The sequence below is a fragment of the Poecilia latipinna genome, unplaced genomic scaffold (assembly GCF_001443285.1).
Source record: "Poecilia latipinna isolate Pla-1442-1.1 unplaced genomic scaffold, P_latipinna-1.0 Scaffold268, whole genome shotgun sequence".
NCBI lineage: Eukaryota > Metazoa > Chordata > Actinopteri > Cyprinodontiformes > Poeciliidae > Poecilia > Poecilia latipinna.
In genome coordinates this window covers 22,574-40,605 of record NW_015112884.1, presented here as the reverse complement: position 1 = coordinate 40,605, position 18,032 = coordinate 22,574, and the positions used below count along the sequence as shown (strand labels likewise).

At 38.9% G+C, this 18,032-nt stretch overlaps 2 protein-coding genes across 3 annotated transcripts; both read left to right on the top strand.

The window, feature by feature from the left end:
- Positions 1-665: 665 nt before the first annotated feature.
- slmapb (sarcolemma associated protein b) lies at positions 666-9,745 on the top strand. Of its 2 annotated transcripts, XM_015033400.1 has the most exons (10): positions 666-841; positions 1,080-1,139; positions 3,905-4,033; positions 4,143-4,217; positions 4,319-4,621; positions 5,338-5,608; positions 5,757-5,928; positions 7,449-7,583; positions 8,388-8,475; positions 8,892-8,979. In XM_015033400.1, exons 2-9 carry the CDS (start codon positions 1,088-1,090, stop codon positions 8,469-8,471), a joined length of 1,221 nt encoding a protein of 406 aa, XP_014888886.1. In that variant the 5' UTR covers positions 666-841; positions 1,080-1,087; the 3' UTR covers positions 8,472-8,475; positions 8,892-8,979. The 2 variants fall into 2 exon arrangements, with proteins under 2 accessions (XP_014888886.1, XP_014888887.1); XM_015033401.1 differs by lacking the exon at positions 8,388-8,475 and having other exon boundaries at positions 676-841; positions 8,892-9,745.
- Positions 9,746-12,958: 3,213 nt separating this feature from the next.
- On the top strand, positions 12,959-17,706 carry abhd6b (abhydrolase domain containing 6, acylglycerol lipase b). The gene is given in 10 exon segments (XM_015033397.1): positions 12,959-13,658; positions 13,660-13,681; positions 13,766-13,913; positions 14,852-15,008; positions 15,151-15,264; positions 15,352-15,484; positions 16,615-16,772; positions 16,882-16,936; positions 17,023-17,123; positions 17,284-17,706. Coding segments are annotated over 10 exon segments (1,179 nt in total). The 5' UTR covers positions 12,959-13,547; the 3' UTR covers positions 17,464-17,706.
- The last annotated feature ends 326 nt before the right edge of the window (positions 17,707-18,032 follow it).

Genomic DNA, 18,032 nt, shown 5'->3' with positions numbered 1-18,032 from the left:
AAACCTAAATACAATTAATCTGTGGCAAGACAACTGATGCTTACAGGAGCACTAGGTTTGCAAAGAGTAGTGTATGTAACAGCAACAAAAAGAATTTCTCCACAGGCGGGTGAGGTAACTGGGTTTTTGGCATTAATCTAGCAGAAAAAAATCCCCCCCAAAAAACAAAAGTTTGTGACTGCAATATGGCAAAATGTAAACAAGTTTAAATGTTATAAATACTTTTGCAAAGCACTGTTTGGTACTTTCTAGTCCAGCTCTGCACAGATCATATCTGGATCTTGCACAAACACAGAAGTACTGTAGCTATTCTGTTGGTACAGAGGATAAAACAACAGAGGAGGAGGATGCTGCACATTCATGACACACAGTCCCGCAGTGGCAGTCACTACTCTGTGTCATCCTGTAGGTTTATACTTCAGTACCAACCAGCTTTAGAGCTGCTCCGGAGTCTGAACAAAACCTCTCTGTGTCAGTGTGCAGCTGCAGCTTCCGAGATGTCCTATACGGATCTGTGACCCAGGAGCTTTGGACTTGCATATCAAGGGGGGAAATCCTGTGTTTCAGGATTAACATTTTGCTTGAACAGAAGCACAGGAGGACGATACCACTCGGTGTATTTATTTTAATCCTCCTCGTTCTAATTCCTCGTTAGTTTGAGTCCAGATGCAGCAGGGAGGTTTGGTTTAACGCCTGTCGTCACGTCAGAGTCAACCCCTTTTTCTGCTTGGACTGCTCCGGTTCACGTCTGAAAAAATCTGTTAGTTGCTGAAGAGTTCTTCATGTCAGGGACTGCTGTAGCCTCGGCACACACAGCACTGTAGCTCCTGGATCACCTAAGGTAATATTATTCAAAGCGCTTTACTTTTTACCTCTTAATCTGTATGTATTTTGTCCTCTAGTCATTTAGGGACGTTTTAAGCTGTTGTTTCTTTTAAAAACAACCACTGTCGTCATAGATGAGCATGCACTTTTTTTTTTCAAAGAAATCTCCAGCATTAACAGGAAGAGTTATTTGTTTGTCAGCATTGCTGCTTGATTTGAATTTATGTTCTCATTTTTATTCCTGTTTTTGGCAGATAAGCAAATGGATCAGAAAGAGCTGAGTGATCCACTCAACAGCGTTTCATTGATTAAAGGTAATTCAGCTCTGCTATTTGTTATTTCAACAAGCATGGACATGGATAATGCAGCTGAATGAGTTGGCAGTATCTTTCGCATGCCACAGCGCACCTTGCTAAAAATAACACTAAGGTAGCATGAGTAAGATCAGAGTTTGGAGCTATGAGTTGGATTTAGAGCGTATGGCGGAAGATGGCCTTATCTCAGAGGACGACCTCTTGTTCCAACGTATTGGAGAATTAATCTACTACTCTGCGCACAAGAGCCTGCAGAACGGGCAATAATGGGCCGACACAAGAATTTCAGGCTGAATGTCAGAATGTCCAAGCATATCAATTTTGCATGATGGTTGAATTTGTAACGCTACACTGCACATTATAGAGAGAGGGAGAGAGAGAGAGAGCACAAGGCAAACAATGTCCTCCGTGTCACTTCAGAGAGACACCTTCAGACAGAACATTTTGGAGCTGTAATTGAATATCACTGCTGGCAGGTTGATCAGCACTTTCCAAGAGAATAATGTGGACATTCAGAGCACCTCTGATTCAGTTTGCTACGTCGGCCTCTCAGAAGGCAACAGATGTCAGGAAAACATGGGCCGCGATGGTTCTGGCCTTCAGCAGTTGGGCTAAAAAAAGACTTTCTCCTTCATTTTGTTTTCTGTCGTCACTCGAGGCAGCGTGATGCTCGCCATCCCCCCAAACCCCTGAAGTCAAGCGGGTATTTTTACTCACAGACTAATCTACATCTGCTTTGTCAAGTGTCATTCTGTGACACTAAAAGACATAAGTGCTAATGTTTCTAAAGATAACATGTTGCACTCTCGTGTGAAATATCCCCCCTGTGTCTTTCAAATGAAGCGGACACAAACGGTGGACTTACAGGACAGGGAACCCACTCACATTCTGCTTCTCGCTCATACATATGCAAACATGCCCTCTCCTCCTTTGTCTGGCACGCAGCTGGGTGGTCATGTGCTTTCATCAAAGGATGTCACCAGCTGCTAGCCATTGTCTCACACTTGTCCAGTTTAGGGACATCGATGAACAACTGTAACTTGCCACGGCACTTCAAGTCCTTCCACCCATTTATGGTGCGCAAGCTCGACCGACCCTTCCTCTTTGTTTTGGGCCCCGACCAAACGCTCAGCGCTGGATTAGGTCATCTCTTTTCTTAGCTGTGGCAGATTAGGGGAATTTGCAAAGCTGAAATATTTGTGGAGTTTGTTTCCACCCCTCCCAGGAGACACAACAGACCCTTGGCAACGTTGGCAGGTCCATTTCCTTTGTGCATTGTTTGTAGGTTGCTTCTAATAATAAACAATGTCAGTGTGCCAGAGAGTGGTATGATGCTGGGGTGATGGACAGTTTGGTTTTGAAGCTTGGACAGAAAATGCAGATCGCTACAGTTGTGCCTATTTCTGGATGAGTAATTAGTTTATGTAACAGGCCTATTTCAATATCTTGGGAAATCATCTAGCAGGCCTGGTTAACTATTTGGGCCTGCAGCTGAATTAACGTAGTCAGATCTTCTGCTCTTGTATTTTTATGGAAACTCACTTCTCATCACAAAATCTTATCTAAATTCTGTCGGACTTGGACATCATATTAAGCTTTTAATGATTGATTTGAACTGTTCACTGCAACAAAAAACTGACCAAGATCCACAAGGTTTGACGTTATACATACAAGTTCGCTACAATTGGTTTAAATCTGCCATAGCATCATCGACCCTGAAACCACAGGATATTTGTTACCATGAATAACTTCTTTCATACTTCAGGTTTTTGACCATTTTTCTAGGTAAAGTTCATCTAAATTAATTCGCCTCTGGCAAAGACATTTTTGTAAGAGTGGATTATCAACAGTGTTGAGGTTAGAAGCATTGAAAATTCTTGCCCTGGGAACGACCACTAGTCCAAGTACTCACTGCCTGAACCAAACTGTCTCCCTGAGCTTATAGCGTTCAGCAACAAGTCAGCAACCACAGGTTTCATCCAGTTTCAGCCAGTTTAGACTTAGAGAGTTGTGACCAAGGAATAAGTTTGTTGTCCAAAGTTGACGACTTCAAGTTTGACTAAAATTGCTACAGCAAATATTTTATGTTCACCACGTAATAAAATCACTGAAGCCGGAAGGATGAAAAAAGTGGAATTTGGGTGACCTGGCCACCCAACTGTGCCAGCTCTGTGCCAAGAAAACACATAGTCCAGATGCAACTTGCTAAGGGAACTTACTTGGGAAGTCAAGTTTAATGCTGTCGCACATTTCACCAACAAGGCAATTCAAAGTGCTTTACACATAACACAGTAACCGATTACGAAACAAACTATAAACATTACACTTTGTCAAATGCCACCATCAGAATTTTCAAGCACATGTGCATTAAATATATTGATCAATTTTCCAGTTATTATGAATCAAAAGCATCTGTAAACAGGTGGATTTTTATCCTTGATTTAAGGGAACTCGGTGTTTTGGCAGTTTTGTAGTTATGATCCAGATTAGTGGAGCCCAGAAACTGAAGACGCTGTTGCAGTAATCAATGTGATTAAAGATAAATGCATGGACGAGCTTCTCCAGATCTTGCTGGGACATTAGTCCTTTAATCTAATAAAGCACAGTTCAAAACTGATCAGCTGCAAATTTAACATGGCATTCATGCTGATAAGTGTTTGTAAGCCTGCAGTAGTCTACATCCTCCATATGAGGCTCTTTAACTTTTTAGGTGTTCTGTTCAGGCACCAGTTGAGATTTTATAACATTTTTTCGGTCATTATTAGATGATCTGACCAAGTCCAACATGGGTTCTTCTGGTGAATCCGAGAAAATGATTCAGCGCTTGAATGATGAGCTTCGAGAGGCCCGGGAGATAGCCAACACAGAGAAGCAGAAATGCATGGAGCTACAAGGTAATATCGTAGTAATATAACATGCTGTAAACATTTCAGCTGTTTAGATTCTCAGTGCTTTCATGCTTACACATACAGCAAGCTACAAATATGCTTTTGTATTTTAAAGGTGTTCTGGAAGAAGAGAGGAAAGGGCATAAACAACAAGCCGAGCAATCTTCCAAACAGATTAAACTTCTCCAAGGTACATTTTTTCTTCATTTATAGACTGGAAATACCTTCTTTCTTTAAGGAGTCATTAAAAGCCACCTCTTTTTATCTATACACTGATCTGGGTTTGGACAGGCCAGCTGCAGCAGCTCCAGGACGAGGTGGATGTTCTAAGGGAGCAGATAAATGTCTCCTCCGGTTCACATGACGAGCTGCAAAGAGCACAAAATGAGATGAAGTCACTGAAACGGGCCCTGGAGGCGGCCTCTGCAGAGCGGGACCGCGATGTCACTGCCGTCCAGTCTAACCTGGCAACTGCTTCCAAGGACCTGGACAAGTGGCGTCAGACTGCCAGCAAATACGAGCGGGAGATTGAGGGCCTGCGACGTGATCTGGAGCAGCAAAGCAAGCAGTGGCAGAAAACAGCAGAGATACAAGGTAGAAAGGGCGCAAATGCGCAATTCGAAACCAAATCAAGCCGTTGTATTGTGCACTTACACAGATGCACCTTTCTGACTGAGTGGTTTGGAATACGAGTTCTGTTGCTTTAAGACTAAATTTGTATACTGGAGATGGTCTCCAAACTGCTCAAACTTGGGTTATATATGTCCGTTTTAATAAATTAGAATATCACCAAAAACTTCATTTATTTAAGCAATTAAATTTAAGCTGTAAAACGTTTCAACATATAAAGATTATTAACACACAGAGTGACATATTTTAATAATTTATTTGTTAGCTGATGATATTAATGTAAAAAATATCTAATAGTGAAAATATTCAACTTATTCATAATATTCTATTTTATTTTATTTTTTTTGGCTCTACTTCAGGGTTTCTTGCTAGGGCAGTCATCCAGACGGCCGCCATGTTTTTGAGTTAAAAAAATGTTTAAAGTTGACTGGAAATTTGAAAATATCACTTGATAGCTTTGTGTTATTGGAAGACTGGAATATGAATACCTAAACACCAAAAAGGCAAAAAATTAAATAAACAATGCTCAGCATTTTAAATGGAGTTGCTGAAAGAAATTAACTCTTTGATTAATTTCCCCAACTTATCGAAACCGTGCTTTTAGAATATCTGAATGTAGACTGAAAGCAAACCATCTGCTCCGACACTGCACTATTAAATCAACCACTTTCTCGTTGCAGCCAATGAGCTGCAGTCTATGCAGATGGAGTGTAACGGTCTGCAGAAAGAGTGCTCCGTCCTGCGATCCGACAAACAGGACATGGTGAATAAGCACCAGAAAGAAAAGAACAGTCTGCAAAGTGAGTGTGCCTCTCTGAGGGCAGAGAAGGACGAGATCTTTAAGGCCCACCAGAAAGAAAAGGCCAGTGTGCAGAGTCAATGTGCAGCACTGCACAGTGATAAAGAGGCATTGCTGCAGAAACAGCAGCAGCTGGAGCAGGACCTTGTCAGGTCAGTACACTGATCTACATAAGGTGTAGCTTTACCCCCTCATATGTGGCCTATTTACAATATTAAACTACATAATAAACTAAGCACAGTTTTTTCTGGTTTCCTCCTAATTTTGTTGTTTTTTTTTTTTTTTTTCGGTTATTGGTAGTTTGCGTGACCAGAATACTGACCTGAATAACAAACTCAAAGTCCTGGAGGAATCCCAGCAAGAGCTGGAGAGGAACCTGGTGGCCGTACAACTTCAGCACCAGCAGGATAACTCCAAGCTGCAAACCCAGCTGGATGAGGCAGAAAGCCGCAGCAAGTCTCTGCAGAAAGAGGTACATTCATGTCAAGGTCTCAGGGTTTCTACGTCAGAGTTAACATTTGAATCCTATCTTGTCTCGATGCATTTTACTAATTCTGATCTCAGGAAGTAGAAAATCTAATGAAACCTGGAACTTTGGTTATTCTAGTTTTCTGACATTTGCAGTGTGCAGTACTGCAGCTGCGTGTGATGTGCTGCTGACCACACTGCTTTACAGCCACAATGCTGACAGGGACTTTAACTATTCATGACATTTCCTTCGTTCCCTCTCAGCACGCAGGAGAGGTTTGCTTATTAATGCAAGTGAATTGTCAGCATCAAAGTCACCCAAGATTACATTTCTGACTTTTCGCACAGGAGCAATAATTATACTTTGAAGAAATGTTTAAAAAAATCTAAATAATAATTTGTATGAAAAACAGAAGAATCAAGGGTAAAATAAATGCAGTGGATTCAATTTAAACACAATCAAGTCGATTAATTCTTTGTTTTCCTAATGAAAAGCAGCAAAGAAAACAACAACCATACAATCTTTCATCATAATTACAAGTTATTTAAAACCCTTTATAAAACAACATGCTGCTTGTTTTATATTGACACCAAAACACTAAACCCCCGATTCAATACTTCCTGGAAACACCGCTGATGCAGTTACATTGGCAATCTTTTCTTCCACCAGGTTTGATGTGGCTTTCTTTCAACAATCCTTTCTTCTTATCATTCTTCCAAAAAAGATGTATTTGGACAGGAGTGCACAAGATGAACAATGATCCATGAAATGTTCAAAACTTAAGTTTTATAACCTGACTTTAAACTTTCCAACAGCTGAGCTTTCTGATGGTTGGATTTATACTGAGATTGAATTACACGCAAATAGACTAAACTGACAAATTGAGGGGAGTTCTAACGGCAATTAGTTACACTCAATTATGAGAGTAAAGAGGCTGAATACAAATGCTTCCATAAACTTTGTGTTCTTTTGCTTCCACTTCAGAATTATGCGTTGCTTTAAGTCAGCGTATCATCCCGTCATTGTAAATTGTGTTGAAATTTATGGTTGTTACGTGTTAAATGTGGAAAAGTTTAGGGATTTTGCGAGTTTTAACCGTTCCTCCTAAACCCCTAAAGTGTGTAAATATAAAAATCGGTTTAGAAATCCTGCACATTGCCTTCTTGTGGGATCCCTGCTGTATACCGCCAGTCGGAATCAGCTAGCAGGGTTGGGATCATTCACTTTTGTAGCAAACAGACAGGAGTGGCATTGTAGCCCAGAAGAAAACAAAGATGAAGTCATTGCTAACCTCCACTCTTTCAGTCACTGAATGAAAAAAGGAGACGGAGGGCCTCCTTTTGCTTCGGATACTCTCAGCTTGCACTGAATAGCTGAACATAAAGTAGATTCAGCAGCAGCTCTAATTGTAGGAAGTGGACGAAACTTGTGAAGAGGACAGATTTACTCCATCAACAGAGACCCAGAAGAAAATAAAATAGTTTTCTTATTTTTTTTTTTTGTTTTTTACTGGTTTTGTGCAGTATGAGGAGGCTCAGATGGAGCTGTCTGACCTAAAGGAAAGATACCAGAAGACTGAGCAGGAGAAACAGACACTGGCAGACCAACTGGAGGAATTCAAAGCTGGCATGAAGGATTTACAGGAGAAAGGGTCAAACGTGAGTACCGACCCCTGGTCAGTGTCATACTCTCTGTATGTAACTGACAAGACATTAATGTAATAGACGTGTTTAAATAACAATCCGTAACTGAGTTTAGAAATGATTTAACACATCTTCTGTGAAGTTGGTTTTCTGTAGACGAGCTCTGCTTTAACTTTGCTGCAACATTATAGTGACCGTGTCCAATTTAGTTTAATTTTCAGACATAAAATGTGGATCGTTTTTATGATTCACAAATTGCGCTTTATTATTTCAGCAGTTATCCTCCCTTCCACACATCCAAGAACTTTTAGGAGGGTTATTTACATATTTAGGTTTAATAACCTGCAGAGTTTCTGAAGAGTTTGAAAAAGTTTGGGATTGAGGGGGATATCCTGAGGCTGGAGACAACTAGCAGCAGTCCATTCTGAATTAAATCCTGATGTAACGCTACATATTGCCACCTAAAAAATGCATCTTAAGAATGTTTAAGTTTGGACAAATGTTAACTTTAAGGAAAACTCCTTTACAATGCTAAGGACAGCCAGCTTTGGGCAAAAAAAAACAAACAGCAAATGGGAAAAATTGACCCACATACCAATGAGTCTTTAGAAGTCAGTCCTTGGATTGTGCTGTCAGCTGTTTTCTTATCTGTCTGTGTGAGGAATGCTGAACACTGGCAGATTCTTATGACCCAAACAACTGTAAAAACCACCAGTTACAGACAGGGTGATTGAGTGACACATTTTCAAAGAAAGCTAAACACCCACAGACGTCTGTCCCGTTGCCGTTGATTACTATAATATCCCTTCCCTTCTGTAGACGCCACTTTTGCTGCCTGTTCAAGCCATAGTCATCGGCCTTATCCTGGCTTTGCTGTTTTGGTGCTTCGGCGCAATGTGGTAGCAAGGTACACATTACTCCTGCCGAGCCGGCCTACATCTGTCATCTTCATCAGTGTAGTTTCAATCATTGCATGAATTAATTGGGTTTTTCCCGCTTTCCCAGAACGCTCTCTTCGGGGGGGGGGCAAAACTGTCGTCTAAGAAATCTTAACCTCTCTAATCATGCAGCTTTCAACATCTGTCATCTGTTTGTTCTGTCTGAATGGCTAACGCTTAACAACTGTTTCTCCCAGTTGGCTGTGATGACGCTTATTTTTATCCTAAAGAGCTTGTCCTTAATTTGCTACTTCCATCAGCTGTGTTTCGTCTTGATCTCAGTCGCAAACTCCCTCTGTGTGAACATCGGTGATCCTCTGACGGGAGGTGTCATTTGGTCATGTTCAGTTTATTTTTATTTTTTCTGTGTTGCTGCTCCCCGCAGAAGCCGTGGATGATCTGGGGGCCAGTGGTTGCTGTGGCTCTTACAGCTGTGACGGCCGCGTTGCTCTTCAGGACCTGAGGGCAAACTATCCAAACAAACACACGTAGAGGTTTATCCTTATTTGATTTGTTCAAAACTTGCCCCCTTTACATATCTGTTCCGGTAATCAGGTGGGCTCATATTTAACAGTTTTTCTTGCTAAGATGCTTTATTTTAGATGGAAGTGATGTTTCTAAAAGAATGTGAGTTTTTATGTGTGTAATGATGGGAATTTAGTTGGACCGTGTCAAGTTTACTATTTTGACTCATAGGATTATCTGTTAATGAATGTAAAACTTAAACCATGCTTATCTAATTCTACTTAGGTATCTTTAATTATGTTTAAGGTCAATCACTTTGAGTTTCTCTACTCATAGCACATTTTTTGTTATTGTCAGAATAATAAAGTTGTCACAATAACATCCCCTAACGGAGTGCACACTGAAGGAAACGTTGGTTGATGGTGTTGGATGTGTTTGCAGGACCAGAGGCAGAGTTTAGACGAACCGTATTTGGTTACATTTTTTGTTTCAGAGGGCATCATTAAACACAACTGCAGCAACTTGAGTTTTGAGTCACTTTTTTTCTTGGGTCAGTTTCTTTCCTGCAAATGTTCTGCTTTCCATTTAAGGATTGTGAATAGTAATCAAGTTTAACCCCAATTAGGAAAAACTGAATTGTGCTGTTACTTGCTATTACTAAATACTTAAGCTCTTTATAAAATGACCAGTGGAGACTGATTTCTGTATAAAATGAATTTGTACATCAATATAGATTTTAAACATATAGCTGTGCGCCTTTGCAAAAAAAAAAAAAAAAAAAAAAAAGAGAATACTGTTTTTTTTTTACTTTGGGGGATTGATTATTTTCTGATTAGTCTATAAATAAAAGTCTGTTCTATGCAATAAAAATGGGATATGGCCCACTACTTTTTTCCAAAACACTTTTGAAATATCTGACCCTACCTAGCATGGTATTAAAATATGAAAAAAACTGAGTTAATAAAAGAGAAATACATTCTACTGATGTGCCTCACTCATTTGAAAAACCAGCACAGTACGTTATTGGAAAGCAAACTTTGTGTCACCACTGAACTGCAATCGGCTCCCTGCACTTTGGACACCATTGCTCTAAAAGATTTTCTTCCAGGATTATTTAGCTCCATTGATCTCCACATGAACTCTGATGGTCTTTCCTGTATCTGCTGATCTCCACAGCATAATGCTGCCACCACCATGTTTCACACTGGAGATGGTTTGTTCAGCAATGCAGTTTTTGGCTACACATAATGTTGCCCAAAGGTGTTCACTTTCCTCTCTTCTGGCCAGAGAAACTACTTACAGATATTTGGTTTGTGTCCTTCATAGCTAAATTGTAAATTGGACTGGTAAATTGATCTGTCAACAACAGCTTTCTTCTTGCCAGATTTGTGGATTTACTGGTAAGTGTTTGTCATGTAGACAGATTGGCCTCCCTGCACTGTGGATTTCCAAAGCTCCTCCAAAGTTACTATGGACTTCTTGCATGATTCTCTGATTGATGCTCACATGGACAGCCAGGTTTTGGCAGGTTTGCTGCTCTGACATACTCTTTCCATTTTTGTTGAAGAAATGTGCTTCATAATATGTTCAAAAATATGGATCTTGTTTTATAACTTTGCCCTCCTTTAAGATTCCTCGCAACTTTTACCTGACCTATCCTCTCAGTTCCTTGCTCTTCGTTCTATAAAGTTCTTGAATAAGACCTTTAAATAAAAGGATGGATGCAAACTGGCTATTGACGCTAATCTAAAAAGTTACATCCTTCTTTGGTCACTTCTTGACCAAAGAAGTCAAGCCAATGACCAAAGAAGTCCAGCATCCATTGAGTGTCTATTTTTAATAAGGCATTATATCCCTTTCTTAATTCACTGCCATTTAGCACACTCTCTTACACCATTGTTCCCCAATAAGCAGCATTACTACTTTTAACAGATTTGGTAAAACCTTTTCCAGTGTTTAATGTCAGAGGTTAGCATTTCTAGATGCACAATACTGCGTACTTTACACTAGTGTTTCATAATGTGTTAATGAGTCTTATTACAGTTCCATAGTGCAAATGAATTGTCCATGGATCCCCATTAGTAAATAGGAACAGAAGAATACTCTGAAATATTCACCCAAAGCAAGTTGATCTAAGAATCTTAAAGTTTTCAGGATATGTGAATTCCCGCCTTTCATGGAACTGGATGAATGGCTGGTTTATCTCTTTAAGGGAGCGAGGGTGTGGCACAAGAATATTTTGATCATCTGACTCTGTGTGAAAGCTGTGGACAAATGTAAAAAATCTCCCCTCCCACTTTTTATTTCTAGCTGTGCGGTTAATCTTCCAGCAAATGTTACTGGTCATTCCTGATGACTAACATTCCCAGTCTATCCACTAATCCAACGTTGGCAGAGCTGACCTTTCTGTCAATAGCTTATGACCAGTCAGAGTTGTCCCTCCCTTCAGGCAGTTTGACCCTTTGCCTTTTCCTGTGTGAGGGAGGACGCAGCATATTTCCCAACATTATGTTGGCTAATTGGACGTTTTGCTTGCGTTGGCCCTGACATTTCTGTTCTGTTGGCTTTCTGTTGTATCCTGAGAGGCACAAACCCCTCTCAGGATACAACATGACAAGCAGCACAATATGTTTATGAGAATATAGACACAACAGTGGATGCGACTCGTAGATTTAGGCCAGCGCCCTTCGTCCTATATAGACCAAAATATAAGAAGCGTTGCCGCACACAGTGAGCCGCTCTGCACAGTTAACATGCCCATTTCTTCTGCTCTACTTTGTATGTAGGTCATCTGTGGCGGAGGAGAGATGAAGCAGAGTGACAGTTCTACACTGCATTCAGTAGGTTTTAGCTATGCAATCATTTGTTGCTTTGCATTTCTACCCCCTCTTATCAGACACAGAACTTAAAATAATCTCTCAAATAGCAGAATTACAACAAAACATAGGATCTTGTGTGTTGGAACGTAATTCAGCCGTTTTAATGATAAAAAAGACAATATTCTAAATGTTATAAATCTCAACCTGAGAATTACCATAAAAAATTGTGAAGGGTTTAAAATATGAAGAAAAAAAAATCTGTCTCGAGGTTTGAGAAGAACCTGCCTTCATGATTTGTTTAGTAATTTTACATTATGTTTGAATAAATGTTAAGAAAATGTGATCATTCATATGTGTTGACATTAAAATAACTAAAAAAAGGTTTTACCAATACTTCTTTCTGGAAAATCAAGTTAACTGAACTAAATATTTTTATGTTTTATAACTAATACTTCACTGAGTAAAGCATTCAGTGGGGTGATACATTCTCAAGAGTAAATTAAGCCACATTTAAATAAATTTTGAGGTGATTTTGTTTGTTTTTCTGACTTATGCATTCTATTTAAAGAGCGCCATTGTAGTTCTGAAAGAACATATTTTATTTTATACATAAATGTGAACATAAATTTTAGTGCTCATTTTCTATTATTTTCTATTACAACACCAGTGTTCTCTTCCAAAGTGAACTTGCCACTCACAATATGGCGGATGCGATGACAAGTTTCTACTGATCCGGCTTCTTCTGCTGAGTCATCATCAGCTCAGAAGCGATTTGTTGTACTTTTCCCTTCAGAGAAACCCTGTCTATCATATCGTCTGCTGGAAAAATCTGAAATAAAGTAAACAGATGCATCAAATGTCTGCCAAGGCTCCTCTCAGATGATCAACCACCCGAAACAGAAGAAATGCTGCATCATCTTCAGTGCCTCTCGGTGCAAAAAGCCATCAAACCCATCTACTGCAAATACACAGGGCCACGTTTCAGTCCGCCTCGATCATGACACCCAGTGGTAAATATTGGACTTCAGAATGAATTACTAAACTGATTTTAAAAACTGACCACAAAGTGCTTGAGCTAGTTTCTACAGGGTCAAAAAATAATTTGTACGTTATTTTATTAAATGTACAAATTAGTTGTTTTTTTTTTTGTTTTTTTTTTTTTTTAATAAAAACTATGACTTATGAAATTCTATTTGCACTGTTATGTAGCATCAGGCTAGTAATAATATAATGTCCTTCAGCTTTCCTTTGAAGATTAGATGATTTAGTAAAAAAAAAAAAAAAAAAAGTATTCATAATGGCAACACATTTTCCTGTTGGATGTGTTTTTTAGTTACACTACATAATGGGTAAAACATAATGCTAACATATGTTAGGTTCTGAAAACTGTAAGTCAGTTGGATTAATTTATTTAATTTCGGGTGTACTGTGTTGTGTTTACATTGCTTTTTTGCTATTTTTTTGTATTCTTATGAATGGAAATGTGATTTTACATTTCCCATATAAATATATTTTGACTGATATCCTGTCCATAGAAATGAAGTACAACACTCCTTTGAAAAGCCTTTAATGCAGGTTTCTTTAAATTTTAATTGTAAACATACTTTGCACTTCCTGTGGTCAGACAGAGGCAAACTGGAGGCGGTGCTTTCACTTTAAAAGATTGACTGAATCATGTTGTGGCCCTGTTTCCCCTAATGATGAGTGATAATCAATGAGTTTCACCAGAGCAAACATAATTTGACAAAGCTAACAGCATGCTGCTCTGTGACATTTTATTTGAAACTCCGGTCACAGACGTTTCAGACCTAAGACAGCAGCAGGACCGAAACAGTTTTTCCATGTGCTTTCATGTGACCGAGGAAAGAAAGAGCAAGATATTTCATGAAAAGTAAGTCTGTTGCCTTTTGGAAAATGCATGATACAGAGCAGACCGTTTCCTCTGTGTTTATTAAACACTGTCCCTTTCCGTCAGTTTTCTGGATTTTTAGGGCAGCCATGGCAGCTGAACTGGACGTAGTGAACCTGTTCTTCATTGCTGGAGCAACACTGGCTATTCCCATCCTGGCTTTTCTGGCTTCCTTCCTTCTTTGGCCATCTGTACTCATTAAAGTGTATTACTGGTAAAGCAGCTTGCTATAACATCAGTAACACTGAATTTAATTTCCCTTTGGGATCAATAAAGTATTTCTGAATTGAATTGAATAATGGGTGCCAGTGTTGTAAATGTCTCACCCAACCATCCTTTAAGTTTAATTTAATTTTTAATTACATTATTGACATATCACTCTATTCCAGGCAATATAAAGCATCCGAGAACTTTCCAAGCTACATTACATTGTCACTAAAACGCTGATAGGTCTTTGTAATTGATAGTCCAGATGCAGCATGTAAACAGGGAGCAAATTGTGTGTATTGAATATGCAAGGAGACGCTTCACTTATGTATCAATGAATGTCTCGTTATCTTTATGAAACAAGAGTTATTCACTACTTTACAGCTGTCCAGGCTTATAGATAAGATCAATTTCAAGATCACTATTGGGATAAGTATTAACCAGCTCTTAAATGAGGGGAATAATTCTGCTCTGACAGCAAACTGTGAATTGAGGAGCCACAAATGAAAACAGTTCAGCATGTAAAGACAACACTGCAAGACAGCGTTTATGAGAAGAACACACCACATAGGACCAGTTATTGTATGATCAGCGCCGTGGAGATGCAGAAATGTATCTACATTTAAAAGTCAGTGCAGTCCCTCACAAAGCATGCAAAGTTGTTATTCTCGGTTGCAGCTGTCATACTGCAGCATACCTGAAAATGTTTACACACTAAAACGTCTGAATTTTTTTTAGAATCTAAATAGACATGTACTCATGTCTAAAAATGTGTAAGTCAAAACTCAGGATTTTGCCAACTCCCGTCATTGACAGAAGATCTCCTGATCTGAGTTTCTCCTCTAAAACTTGTCATTATAAATAGATAAAACTGCAAACAGCGGGTAGGCATCCTCCAAAGAGCTCCAGGTAATACTGCCATCCAATATTTGTGCTTGTGTTTAGGTACTGGAGAAGGACTTTGGGCCTGCAGGTTCGCTATGCAGACTGTGGAGGTTATCGCTTCTGCTATTCCTACAGAGGAAAACCTGGGATGAGACCCTCCATCCTGATGCTTCACGGCTTCTCTGCTCACAAAGACATGTGGCTGACTGTTGTCAAGGTTGGACAAACTAGAAATTACTGAAAAAACTAATGGAACAAGCCACCATAGTTAAACACAGAAAGTATACACAATTAATGAAAAACTGGATTTTTTAGGCGTTCTACTTTCTCATTATTTTTTTCTTTTTTTGTTGTTGCAGTATTTACCAAAGCACCTGCACATTGTGTGCGTGGACATGCCTGGCCACGAGGGGACGACACGCACCAACGCTGAGGATTACTCTGTTCAGGGGCAGGTCAGACGGATCCATCAGGTACTCTGAGGAAAGGTCTTTGAAAATATCTTGTATGAGAATATTTGTTAGTTCCCCAAATAGTTTAATATCTCTCATGCTTCTTAGTTTGTAGGAAGCATTCACTTAAACAGAAAAGCGTTCCATCTGGTGGGAACCTCCATGGGGGGAAATGTTGCTGGGGTTTATGCAGCCTGCCATCCCTCGGAAATCTGCAGCATGACTCTCATCTGTCCCGATGGTCAGTCATAGTGCACAATTCCTGAACTTTTCCACATTTTGTCATGTTACAACCACACACTCAGTCTATTTTATTTGAATTGTATATGACAAACCAAGACAAACGGAGGAAAATGATGCATGGATTCCAAAAATTGTTTATGATTGCAACCAACTGTCTTTGCAAGTAACTTAGATATCCTAATGTGTGTGATTTTATCCTTGTTATAAGTGCAGGTGTTTTACATCAGCGAACAAACAGCATCGTGACAACCAAGCACCAAGGAACACAACAGACAGCTCAGGGAGAAAGTTGTGGAGAAATGTAAAGGTTATAAAACAAGTGTCCCATCCTTTGATCATCTAACAGTGTTGTTTTGAAAAAAAAAAAAAAAAAGTATGACAAACGTGCAAACCAATCATGGTCACTCTCGAAAACGTGCAGACACCCACAGCTCATTTGGGAGAATCTGTGGACTGGATAAGCATTTTTCTCACTTCGCAAATCTTGTCTTTATGGTAGTTTATTGACTTCTTGAATCAAATGTCTCCAATGCCACAAGGCATAAAGGAGGAATAAGGGGGAAAAAATTGTGTTCTGTGCTTTTTAATTTGCCCTGTATTAAGAGAAAAATACTGGACAATTCTGGAAGAAAACTCGTTTAAGGCTGCAAAGGTCTTGAGGCCAGGGTGGATATTAAACTTCAATCAATCCTAAACATCCAGCTAGAGCAGAACAGAGCAGCAAAGGAATGGTTTAGGTCAAAGCATGTTGAAAACTTGAAAAAAATATGTTCACAGTCTGACAGGGTTTGGGCTATTTAAAAAAAAAAGGACAAAAATTTCAGACTAGATGCACATAGATTGTAAAGGGACATCCAAGATGACTCAGAACTGTAACTGTAGCAAAAGAAGGCTCAACAAGATATTAGATCAGGGGTCTGAACATGAACTTTTCAAAATTTTACAATATTTGGCTTTTCTTTGTAAATTTGGAAACCACACATCGCTTCCCATCCACCTTAAAGTAGTGCACTATGTTGCTTTATCACATGCGATCTGAGAAAAATACACTCAAACTTTGTTGTTGTAATGTTACCAAATATGAAAAGGCACATTTCTAATCATTAAGACTCTGGGTTCATCTTTCAGGAATCAGACATCCATGTGAGACCAAATTTGACAATCACCTTCAAGATCTGGAACACAGCAACTTCACACTGAACATCCCGCTGATCCCAACTACACCAGATGAGATGGAGGACATGTTCAGACTCTGTTCTCACATTCGCTTTAAAATTCCTCAGCAGGTCAGTCATGAAAAATGAATTTAACTCTAAACTAATAATGGGTGCTGACCATGAAACAATTGTCACATTCTGAGGATTTTCAAGGCTTTGTTATATATATATTTTTTAGATTCTTCAGGGACTGGTTGATGTGCGAGAACCTCATAACGCATTTTATGAAGAAGGTTAGTTCATTGTTTTTTCTTTTTATGTTTTAGTATATATTGAACAAATAAATAAAAAAGGGCTTTTTTGGGGGGTTTTTTATTAGTGTTTATGGAGATCATCGGTGAGAAATCAAGATATGCCTTACAGGAACATTTGCACCTCATAACCTCACCTTTACAAGTGATTTGGGGCAAACAAGATCAGGTAACTATGATGTTCGATCATTTTGCAAAATCTCTTTAGATACGTAAGGTGCATGTGCTGTCAAACCTAAAAGCTTTTAAAGATTGTGCCACAAGTATCCCTTCTGAAATCACAGTGAAAAAGTGTGAAGAATATATTAAAGTCTTGCATATATGTCCAGGTGGTGGATGTCTCTGGAGCTACAGTCATTGCTGAATTGGTGCCTGGATGCAAAGTGGACTTGCTGGACAACTGTGGTCACTCTGTGGTGATGGAGAAGCCATGTCGGACAGCCAAACTTATTCTGGAGTTTATTATCCTGCAGCAAAATGCCAGGAGCGGAACAAAGAAGTCTTCCTGAATATTTAAGGCTTCCATTACTGTTTCACAGTTTTATATAGACTTAAACACGTGGCCCAAAAGGCAAGAATTACAATGTAGAGATGTTTATTGTTTTAAGGAACTGCATTTTATAAATTACTTAAACTCAATGACAATAGGTTTTGGATATTGCTAAGCTTTTGCTGGTGTGCCCGGATGTTTCTGGCAAGATTTACCCTAACTTTCAAAAAATACATTTCCTGCTCACAAATGGAAAAAAAAAATAAAATAAAAAATAAAAAAAATAATAATAAATAAATAAATCCCTCACTTTAAAAAATATCAAAACTGATATTTTACATTTTTTAAATGTAAGTTTGTTTTTTGATAATATTTTTCATATTATTACTGATAAACTGACGTGTATAATAGCAGATCCTGTTTCATTCTGACCTATTTCAGTTAAACTCCGTTTTGTGAAGAGATTTAAGCTTGGTATTCACTATTCTTGTACATTCTGTGAATAAAGTCAAAGAAAAAACTTCTCGTTTATTCTTTTATTCTAACAATGTAAACACACATTGAACTATATATATATATATATATATA